The sequence below is a fragment of the Charadrius vociferus genome, unplaced genomic scaffold (genome assembly GCF_000708025.1).
Source record: "Charadrius vociferus isolate BGI_N301 unplaced genomic scaffold, ASM70802v2 scaffold526, whole genome shotgun sequence".
NCBI lineage: Eukaryota > Metazoa > Chordata > Aves > Charadriiformes > Charadriidae > Charadrius > Charadrius vociferus.
Genome location: NW_009648966.1, coordinates 477349 through 489365, shown reverse-complemented (window position 1 = coordinate 489365; position 12017 = coordinate 477349). Strand labels below are relative to the sequence as shown.

Genomic DNA, 12017 nt, shown 5'->3' with positions numbered 1-12017 from the left:
AAAAAAAAAAAGGGTGAATGGAAAGGCTGAAGGCTCCTCGCTTCTATGTGAATCTGTAGGAAACCATGTTTTCTGTCTTCTGCTTCTCATGCAACTGTTAAACCTTCTTGGTTTATCTAAATGCTAGTCCAGTCTAAAAAAACTGAATGCAACAACCAGCCTGAAGATTTATATAGTGGTCATGCTGATACATACAAGAATATTTTACCTCTCCTCACACCAAACAATATCAGTTTTTGCTTGCATCCATTTAGCTATCCCATGGCATTTGCAGAAAAATCAATGCAATTATCATGGATGTACATTGTTCAGACACTTCAATGAAAGACAGCTTGTTTTAAGATGGAGTGTAAATCTGTCTGGATGTTTCTAGTTAGCACGAGAAGGAAGCTGAGCTACAGTTGATATGGGAGCTTAGTATTACCCTTGAAAACCATTGTCTGTTTTCTGAGTTAAAACCTGTCATAGATGCAATAACTTCCTGTAGTTAACATTTCAAATAGTTGAGGTTTCTGTAACAACTATGTAAGAGAAAATATGCAAGATCAAGTGTTGTGTTATGCTGTAAATAGTAATCCAACAGTAATATTGGACTATGTAGCGATGATAGTCTCGCAAGTGCTGCTATGTATGAAAATTGCTGTAAAAGTATGCCATTCTGATATGGAGGTGGAGCTTAGTGGCATGTCTGAGTGCTGTTTGAGAGAAATAAGACTTTTAATTAAATACTCTGTTAACATAAGTTGTCTCTTACCTTAATCTGTAGAAAACCTCTCAGCCAAAGAATTGAAGAAAATGCTCAGCAAGCAAAGAAGAGCACAAAAGAAAGCAAAACTTGAAGAGGAAAGAAAACATGCAGAAAGAGAGCGACAACAAAAGAATCAAAAGAAAAAGCGAGATGAGGAGGAGGAGGAAACTAGTGGGCCCAGGGAAGAGCTAGTTCCTGAAAAACTGGAAAGGGTTAGCATGGTATTTCATGTTAAATTCATGTGATTTATCATAAAGAGCCTATAATCTCTTATTACTATCAGGTTCTTCTAAAAGAATCCAGGTTTTGTTATAAAATTAGTTTTTCATGCAAAGGTACCTTTTTGTAGTCTATTTACACTAAAGAAAAGTACTATTTTTCCCCTCTAAGTCAATATTAATAATATTGTTACTTTCTTTAAATTTGGGGTTTTTTTGAGCAGTAGGCCATCCTTCATTAAAATAGATACTGAACAAAAACATGGTTCTTGCCTGAAGGACTCTGGTTTTCATATAGTGAACAGAGAAAAACGAACAGAAATGTGATTGCTGTTCACAAAATTTGAAGACATGAGCCAGTATTTCTCTAAGCTCAAAGAACTGTCTCCTTTATCAAAGTAACTTAGAAGTTTAAGCTTGCTCTCTAAGGTGGTCATATTTAGTTTCCTAAATGCTTAATTATAACACTGAGTACATCACATAAGCAGTGCCAGAGTTAGCCATGGTGTTGTATTTGTCGATGTGAAATCATGAGTAAACGCTTCTTAATTCAGAAAGCTATCTACAGTTCAAGTTTGGCCTCTGATTGTTTAAATGTTCTGAGTAACAGAAACTATCCTTAGTGGTTTTTATTTGACATTTTATGTTACGTTTTAAATTTCACTGTTTTTTTTTTTTTTTATTAAAACAGGTAGAAAATCCGTTAGAAGAAGCCATTAAGTTCCTTATACCACTTAAGAATCTTATCGGAGATGAGATAGAAACACATTTATTAGCATTTGAAATATACTTTAGAAAAGGTAAAGTACTGCATAATTTCATATTTGTTCTACAAAATTTTAACCCTTCACTGCAGCCTGTGTTGTCTGAGCATAGCACAAAATGATCTGGAATAGATATTTGACTGAAGCTGGGGTTTGCATCATATCCAGTAATAATAGGGGAAAGCCACTCTTAAAACAAAAAAAACTAAGAGCAAAGTAAGCTCTAGTATAAACTAATAGATGCTGCAGAAGGACATTGACAGTGTGATTTTTAATTATCTAGGGGAAAACAAAGCCAAATAGATAGTAACATCATCTATGCAGTGTTCCCAGAATTCGAGCAGCAGAATTTCTATGTTATAAGCAATTTGGATTGGAAAAATTGTATCACCTTCCTAATTCTGTTGCCTTTTTAATTCTGTGTAGGCATTGATGTTTCTAATGATCGTACTAGATTTACTAAAGAAAACAGTAGTTGATATAAAGTTCTGTATTCTTAATCTTGGTATGTTTTTGTTTTTTCTCCTTCTCACAGGAAAGTTTCTGTTAATGTTACAGTCTGTCAAAAGAGCTTTTGCTATCAACAGTAATAACCCGTGGCTACATGAGTGCTTGATTAAATTCTCTAAGGCTGGTATGTGTGTGTAGGAAGTACGTATGTATGTAAAAAGATACAGGAGGTTATATTGTACAAGGCCATAACTACAAATTTTTGTAATGCATAAATACTCTTGAATGACAAACTGATATGAAGAAAAGCAAAAATAAATCATTTGTTTTCCATGGTAATACCCAAGAAAGCACAGGTTGTGCTATGCAGGGTACTGTTTATGTATTATATTATACTCCCTTCCTTTGTTAATCCAGCTGATGGACCAAATAACTAATTTTGGCTAGATTTCATAGAGCAGTAGGTGTTCCAGAGATCCTTGACATTCTTAAGTTTTAAGAAAGTAAGTGGCAGATATGGGAGAGAGATTAACTAAAGCAAAGTATCTGTTGTGAACTTGCAGCAGAAAGTTTACATGACAGAGTGCCCTTTATGAATGTTTAATCTATAAATGCATCAGTAATGCTGGTGTTCACCTGTTTTGAACTAAAATTTGTGGTTTGTGCCCAAATTTTAAAAATGGGAATTTTAGCAGTGATGTTTCTGGTTTCACACTGTTTTCTACAGTTGCTTAAATGATTCTTTTTGCTTCTCTCTTACCTTCCCCTCCCTTCTAGTATCTGACCATAGTAACCTCCCAGAAATTGTGAGCAAGGTCCTAACTCAAGAAATGCAGAAAATCTTTGTTAATAAAAACTTGGAAAGTTTTAATGAAGAATTTCTCAAACACAACGCTACCTCCATTCAGCACCAACTGTCAGGTTTGTCTAAGTTTTTAATGCTTTTGAAAAGGAAATTATTTAAGTGACTTAAATCCAGAATCTTTATCTGCAGTCTATAATTCATACATAAATTCCAATGAGCCAGAAATTCACATGTTTACATTGGTATTTTTCTGCCTGCTTTTACCATGTTAAAAAAAAAAACCCAAACAACAACTTGTTCACTTTTTTATTAGATGCATAAGGAACCTGCTTCTTATCTCCAAAAAGTGTGATCAAACCACCACAGATACTCAAGTATGGAAGCACTGTCATCCCTCCTGTTACAGCTTTTAGTTTTGAAATTATTAGAAAATAGAAAATGAAAAATCCTTTATGTTAGAAGCAGTGCTTTTCCCTGTTTTCTCATCAGTTGGAATGTCTCTGTTCCTACTCATAGCTTTGTCGTGTAGCAACAGCATCAATAAAAACATGACAAACTTGTTATGCTACTTTTTCTTTTCTGCTTCATGGTCACCAATGAAAATGTTGAAATATGACACTCTTACACTATTTGTGTAGAAGAGCTATGAGTAGCCATTGGAGGTAAGTCAAAGGAAGTTGGAATTGAAATTTGTCATGTCTACTGATAACAGAAAGCTTTGGAATAAAAACTGATGTCGCCTGAGAAGCTAGTAGAGGAGAAAACAAAGCATCTGTCCAGCTGTTAGGAAGCAAAAAATAAATGTAGATTTATCAGGGACTTAAAGTACTTTGAACAGTACTAATCTCACCTAGTTGTGAAGGTTTCCCAGGGTCTGTCCAGAATCTCTGGAGAAAGTTAGCTTCAGAGCATTGTTCATCTCTCTCAAAGGAAGGTTAGGGAGCTTACCCCAAACTTATAGAGGCCATCAAAAGATCCCTGTTTCAGAACAGCATCTTGAGAGAAATACTTGCACCCCTTTTCCTGTGAGCAGGCTCAAGATTTGGGAAGTCAAGTACCGATATCCCAGCAGGCAATTGCTCCTGATTCTTACAGATGTGTTCTCCCACTCTTGCCACTGTTGAGCATCTAACTGGATGTTTTCCAGGTTCTGCTTTCTGGTCCTCCATTATTATGGAAAATAGCAGAGTCACATTGCCATAATAATTGTATAGGCTAAGACTTGTCTACATCTTTAGTGCCTTTGAGAAGAACCCAAGCTAGATCACTGGCAGTAGTGGCACCCATGTTAAGAGAGATGTCAGGGACCCCTTTGAAGAAGGTGAGTCTCTTCACATTCGGTGGAGGCAAGGGGCTTAAATGTGTAAAACCTCCACAGGGTGAATCAATGGACCTTAGGGTCCATTGATTGCTGTGATCCAACAATGTATCAATTTACAGGCAGTGGGAACAAATGTGGGATTAGGATTTTAAAGTGAAATTGGGAATGAACTAACCATAGACATGTCCTTAGTGGCTTTAGGTCTTCACTTACGTGTCAGTCTTCTGTTTATGCTGAAACAGGTTTGAAGCGATGGCCTTAACTGCTGTACAATTTATAACTTCTTAAACTGTCATATTTAATTCAATTTGAAAATTTAAAGGTCTGAAAGACCTAAACCTTAAGTCTGAGAGTACAAATGAGTGCTTTCTTAGTTTAAAATGATTACTAGTAAAAAAATAAAAAATAAAAAAATTAAAAGCAGAATTTTAATCCCTTTTCAATTTCTGTACTATAGCCTCCCGGACTTTAAAGAAATGTAACTAGGTTAAGTTTAGTAAGCTTTTTGACAACGATGACTCAAACACAGATATATTCAGTCTAGCAATTCATTTTCTGAAACCTGGATACAACAAGCACTGAGCATTAGGGAGCTTTCTTTAATTAGGAAAAGGAATGTAATAATTTGGGAAATGAGTTGAACAAGAGGAGGCAATACACTCAGAATGTGGGGTTTTAACTTTTTCAGTAAAATGATTTCTTAAGCTTTTTGTTATTTATAGTAGATTATGTAATGAGGTGTGTCTGGACTTTGTATTTGGGAAAAGGAAAGTATAAGAAATGCCTACATGTTCATTAAGATGAGACTTTAGGGCAGCTATGATATGAGGAGCAGTACCGTATTTGACAGAGATGCCCAGACCAGTTTTGATAAATTGTTTGTGGTCTGAGAAACTAGAGAATTTCTTCTGGACTGTGTTCCACATTTTTTTTTGTAATTGTATTATTCACTTATCTTCAGTACTTTTCAAAAGAATTCAGAGTGTCTCTGAGTAGACTGTCCATTTGTAGCATGGATTTCATTTAGCCTGCTGATTTGAAGGGCTTAGTCATCAGTATACTCTTTACGTGTGTTTCTTGACTGACGTCTTCGGTGAAGTGAGGCATTTCAGTTTTGCAGAAGCAGATCTCCTCTGTTACTCAATCCTTATGCTTCTAATAAATTTCAAAATAGCTTTAGTTTTGTTAGTTTTAAATTTTAAATAAGGGAGGAAAATATGGTTTATTAAAACTTGAAGTTCTAATTCACATTGATTTATAAGGCATTGGATTCTGTGTGCCTTTGTATGCGGTATAGCATTTAGGAACACTATTATCTAAATGTTGTGTTCTTTCTTGTGTTAAGGTGCAAAGATGATGTATTTCCTGGACAAATCAAGACAAGAAAAAGCAATTGCTGTTGCTACTAGATTGGATAAGAACATGAGAGACAAAAATGTGAAGGTAAAAGATACAATATTTAAAGCCAAAAAATGTGTGGGATCTTAAATAATGTATGCTTAGCTGCAGGATAATGTACATGCTTCATTTATCATGATAAATTATTATTTGAAAGGACAAGGTTTCAGATTTCTGCCCCCCCCCAGTAGCTATAAGATGTCCCAATACTAACAGAGAACTTGTTTGCTCAGATTAGTATTGTTTAACAGTACATCTTTTTAGTAATAAAACAATTGTAAATGACACTTATTAACTGTTAATTTTGTTTCTTCAGACGTTAACAAAGGTTTTTGAGGCACTGCTTGATGGCAGTTTTGGAAGCTGCCACACTCAATGCGAAGAATATCAAGCAGCATGTCATAAACTGTTTCCTTTTACGTCTGCCTTTATGCCTGCCACAAACGAGGACGATAGCAGCATTGCGTCTGTGAATCATACAGCCATTAACCATGATTTGCTGTCTAATGAAATTTGAAGTAGTGTGCGCGAGCCCGTGTGTGTGTGTTATACCTACATGCATACACCTATACAAAACTCTGACTCTCATTACGTGCTGGCTGGACATGGATCAGGGTTACTTTTCCAGGTTGTATTTTATTATCTTTAACAGGTATAAAACAAAATATTTGGATAGTTAAATGAAATGGAGTATGCTATTAGCTATTTTTTTCTCCCAACAAAAACTGCCAATATTTATGTAAACATTATCCTTAATCAGCATTTTTCATGTTTATACTTGTACAGTTTTAAGTCTTTTAATAATCCATCAGCCCTCCCTCACAAAAATTATGGATGTTAAAGACTGCTTTCACGTAAGTGTCGTTACATATACAGATAAATGTGATCATATCTTGTTAATAAATTATCATTTGAGCATTTTTAGCAGATTAAGACTGAAGTGCTACTTGAATTGTCCTCTTCGTCTTTTACAGTTCTTTAGGGGTTTTTTCTGGGTTTGTGGTTTTTTTTTTGTTTGGGGTTTTTTGTTTGTGGTTTTTTTTTTTATCTTTGGTCAGTTTGGTTTCTTTTGAAGCACAGTGACAATGAAAGCATTGGGGTTTGCATGTTTTTGTCAGGTGTGTGTCTTATATGGAACCAGTGTTGATGGATATGAAGATTAAGTTTGTGTTTAAAAAAAAAAAAAAACACTAAGGCTTTTTGAAAACTATTCTATCTACCTTGTGTTCCATAGCTATTGTCTCTTTAAGTTCACGGTCAGCTTAACATTTTTAAGTTTGATTATCCTGAAGCAATTCCCTGTGAAAACATAATGAATTTGATACTGTTGTTTGTCCTTTGTTCCATCTTCCCCTTCCTCCTCTTCCTTCTGGTTTCTCCCCATCTGTTCACCCGTGACACTTAAGTTGAAAAAGCTGCTCCAATTTTGGGCAAATGCATAAGGTACAGTAATGGGGAATACAGTTCTTCTCTGCATCATAAAAATTTTCTGGTAAATTTACTGTATTACCTCCATTAAAAGTCTTGTCCACTTACGGCCAATACTCTGATACTTCTCATAACTAAATACTATTGCTTTAGGTGCTACAAAGCAAATAGTATGTAAGGAGTATGTTTTACATTTAAAAACTACTAAAGGGAGCACAAAGAGGCTGACTACAAATCACAATGAACCTTTTTCTTACTTTGTGTTCTGGTGCATTAGCTATTAAATATACAACACATCAAAATGGAAGTCTGAATCTAATATACCTATTTAAAGCATAGTATTGCTGGACAAAATGGCTACATATGACAGCTTTACATTCTATAAGAACTGCTATCAAAACATAACTATACTGTGGCTTGTACAGAAAATCTGTTTTCTGGAAATGGTAATGGAATCATTCAATCTCGGTTTGTTTTTATTTCACTGCAATGTAAATAATTTCAGTAATATTAACTAGCCCCTCAAAGGCAAATATAAGTTCATGAAGAGGGGATTTTATTAAGACAAATAAACTGTTCTAATTAAAACTCTCCTTTGTGTGTCATCTGTTTAGATTCAAAACTGTTGAATGGAAAACTCACTGTAAAATATTGCCAACATATGTTATGCTGTAATAAATTATTTTGTACACACTTGCCTTTGGTTTGGACTTTTTGAGTATTTATGGACCTCAGACTTCAGCCGATTACGTTTATTAGGTGGGGTTTTTTTCTGTTCATTTGCAACATTCACTAGTTTAATGTGAACTCTGTAAGTAGTTAAGAAAAAAAAAAAAGAAAATCACGAATTTAGCACATTGAGACATGTACCACTTTATAGTAACATACTACCCTGAGAAATACAGCGCAATGCTTTTGTCTTGAGTATTCACCGTGCCACTTGCTGTGGAACAACTTGCTCAGAGACATCTCAAACAGGGAGAGGTAGTTGACCATAATGGGATTGTTTTGGCTCAGTGGTACCCTAAAAGCACTTATCAGCCCGCATTAGGTGAAGATATTAAGTGGTGTGGTGGTCTTCTGCCTGTTTGCTAGAGATTTAATTCAGGCCTTCAAAAGAAGGCTGTGGTGCTATGGATGGAACAGTCAGGCTTCTGTCAGTCCTTTCCTATCTGTTTAACTTGACACTTTAAATCAGACTTGAGCAAACATACCTGGGGTATCGTGTTGGCAGTTTATTCCTTGAGAAAGCAGATGAATAGTTTCGATTTCTAGACTAAGAATGGTAGGAAGCCTTGAGAGTTCTGAAAACACAGAAACTGATTCTTCTGCCACCCAGCGTGTGGTTTGATTTTTCTCTTAGAACTGCTGGAGGCATAAACTGCTCAGTTTGCTCAGGGCTGTCATTGCAGGTGTGAATTGCTTGGGATGATAGATGTTTGGCAATCCTGTCGAATGTTGCAGAGAGTGAATAGGGTAGGATGGGAAGGATAATAAAAATGATGGAGAACAGCAGATGTCAAGGAAAGGTGTTTTGCTTTTTTTTCCTTTTTTTTAACTATTCTGAAAAGATTTGGTGTCTCTTCAGTAACTTGAGTTAGAAAAGGCATCAAACTTAACAGGTCTGTTAAGTCTTCGCAGAAGAAATGTGCTATAATACATAAATGCTAACAGTGTTTCCATGTCATAGAGTCAGTGCTTCACGTGTCAATGTTTAGACTTTAAAATATATCAGCTGGCCTAGCTCCGCTCTTTCTTTCACACTATTTTTTCACTCTTTTCTTCATCACTATCTTGCTTTTTTTTTTCCCCTCTGTGCAATTTGACCTAATTTGTCATCTCAAATTATTTAATCTACTTTAACAGTCAGTTATAGTCATTCTTGTCCCACTCTCCCATTCCTTAACTTCTTTCTCCCTTTAGCAAATGTGACATCCCAGGAAGTAGCTTCTCTAGTCTTATCAGCCCTGCTTGCTGGCATCAAGAATTTGTGGACAATCCAGATCAAGTCACCTTGTGGGGGTGGCTCTGAGGTTCGAAAGACTCGCATGTCCTTTGCCCCAGCACAGTTGTGCCTTATACCTCATCTTGGGTCTCAAATCTGAGACTGGCTACCTTATCTCAGAGGAGCCTAGCTGAAAATGTCCTAGGCTGAGGCTAGGATATTTCCTATTTTCAGCACCACCTATTACGTTGTCCCACATGGAGGTGGAAGGAGTGACCTATTTATGCTACAGCTCTCCTTTCTTCTATAACTCTGGCCTGGCCTTAATTAATGCATAAAAAGCATTAAAAGCAGCAATTTCATCAGACCCTGAGTAAGTTTCTTTAAGATGCTTTTGTGGCCACCCGCAAACAAACTCGTGTCAATGATGCTATTAATATAGCTTTTTTCAACTGGAGACAGTCTTTGTGGTAAAGACTGGTGAAGTTTTGTTTGATTGTAGCAGTGGTTGTGCTAAGACAAATTGACTAGCGTAGGAAGTGAAGCCATGGTCATCTACAATAGAGGTATAGCGAAGTCTTGGAAACTTGTTCCTAATTACAGCCTGAAAAGTCTAGAAGAATTGCTAAAGACCAAATCAAATTCCATGTCTTGTAATGTGCTTGAGTATTTTCACCCTCGTTTTTTAACATAAAGAAAGAAGCCTTTGATTAATCAAGGAAATCGTACTGTCTTCTTCTGGCAGATTAACATTTCTACATAGGCCAGATTTAATAGATTAATAGGAAATGTTTTTTGTAATCAATATATCAGAAATTTCTTTTTCAGTTGTTTTTTATCAATACCAGATCCTAAAGCTTCACAATCTCGTTATATGTTCTCACAACCTCCTTCAAATTTAATTTTGGTTGCAAACGGGCATGGCGTGATGTGCCCATGGAGTGCAGGGCCTGGCAGTGTCGGAGAGCTCAGGGCATCGTTCAGTGATGAGCTCGTTCAGAAATGCTTCGCTTTATCTTTGACTGGGCTAAATTCTGGTGGTTAAGGAGAACTCAGAAGCTCGCTGGAATTGCTGCAGGGGAAGCAGCAGGAGAAGGAACAATCTTCAGCTCATCTTCCAGTGCAACGCAAGTGTGTGGCTGGACAATGTTATGTACCTCTTATTGGGCTTCAGTGCCACCAGATCAAACCATGAGCCGGCGTTACTCGTGACTTACCCATGCTGACCATCCGGGTGTCAAAAATGCCACATCTCTGTCAGCAGCGAGGCACTGCCTCTGTGGCTTGGCATCTCAGTCCAGATGTGCTGCAGCTGGGGCTGTGCCCTTCCTTGAGGCCTGTGAAACAGTTTTAGGAGGAGCTGAAAAAGACAGTAGTAGCAGCCATGCTTCTTAAATATATAACTGACTGACTTGTATGCGACAAAGAGGCATGGGCACAATCCTGACTTGAGCTTGGGTTAGGTGTGTTTGCTGCCATCTACTGCAGATGTTCTGCAGCTGTGTGCTTGTATAGCACCTCTGTGATTATATTAAGTATTGGGGAGGTGGTAGCACCTCTGTGATTATATTAAGTATTAGGGAGGTGGTTCTGCCCCTCCGCTTCACTCTCGTGAGACCCCACCTAGAGTATTGCTTCCAGCTCTGGAGCCCCCAACGTAAGAAGGACATGGACCTGCTGGAGTGGGTCCAGAGGAGGGCCGTGAAGATGATCAGAGGGCTGGAGCACCTCTCCTATGAGGAGAGGCTGAGAGAGTTGGGGTTGTTCAGCCTGGAGAAGAGAAGGCTTCAGGGAGACCTTATTGTGGCCTTCCAGTACCTAAAGGGGGCCAACAGGAGAGCTGGAGAAGGACTTTTTACTAGGGCATGTAGTGATAGGACGAGGGGGAATGGCTTTGAGCAACCTGGTTGAGTTGAAGGTGTGCCCATGGCTGGGGGGTTGGAACTAGATGATCTTCAAGGTCCCTTCCAACCTAAACCATTCTATGATTCTGCTATGGTGTATATATACGTAGGTTAGTTAGGCTTAATTTGCTCATTACCAATCTCAGCAAAATCTTCAAAATGCCTTACATAGTCTGGATATGAAACTACTGCTGCATTAATTTTGATTGCTATAAATTATAGTAAAAGTTTACTTACTTTTTTGTGTGTGTGTGGATTTTTTGGAAAACCTGTTGTTTTGAGCTGTTTTATTGTGGACTTCTTTTATAAATTCCTATGGCTTATCCCTGCACAAACTAAATAATGGTGTAACAACATAAACGTCAGGAGAACTCACTGGCCCAGCATCCCATCTCATGTAGGGTCCCGCAGTCCTACTGCCATCTCACATGGGTACCCCCTCTTTCCTCCTCGTTCCCACAAGCGGGCAGGCGGAGTCGCATAGCCCATTGCTGACAAACTTCTCATCGTAGGGAATAAGCCTGTCCCAAAAGCCCAGGCCCCTTATGGAAAATCTTGTACCCGGTAGTCATATGGATAATGAAAGTTTAGTCCAGAATGAGCAATTATGGTGGAAAGGGCAGTTTTTCACATCTCTTCAGCTCTAGCATCTCCAAACTTCCCAAATAATGAATCCCTCAGCTAGGAAGAGGTCAAAGCTTTAAGTGTGACACAAAAGATTCCAGGATAATGATGTTTTCATATGTGAATGTGCTTGCCATGCAACGATGGCTGTTGAAACAGTACTTTCGGCATTTGTTTTTTCATCTCTGAAACTACAGAGTTACTGAAAAGTGGTCAGTTCATGGATTTTTCCAGCAGAGGGAAGCCTTGCACCCAGAATATTTTCCTATTTTCCTAGCAACAGAAGGCTGCAGTATTGTTTATTTTCTGGTTTTGTAGTACAAGTGTAGGAAAATGCCTGTCGTCTTTTTTCTTTCAGGCAGCACAGAGCGGTCATTGGTGTTTTGTACTTACTTAAATGGCTGAATTAGAC

General features: G+C 37.6%; 1 protein-coding gene across 1 annotated transcript; it reads left to right on the top strand.

Moving 5' to 3' along the window:
• Positions 1 to 766: 766 nt before the first annotated feature.
• LOC104288839 (N-alpha-acetyltransferase 16, NatA auxiliary subunit-like) lies at positions 767 to 6636 on the top strand (the record flags this gene model as incomplete). Its single annotated transcript, XM_009887710.1, has 6 exons — positions 767 to 960; positions 1658 to 1766; positions 2266 to 2364; positions 2958 to 3101; positions 5652 to 5749; positions 6021 to 6636. Coding segments are annotated over 6 exons (845 nt in total), but the record flags the coding sequence as incomplete, so codon positions are not given.
• Positions 6637 to 12017: the final 5381 nt, after the last annotated feature.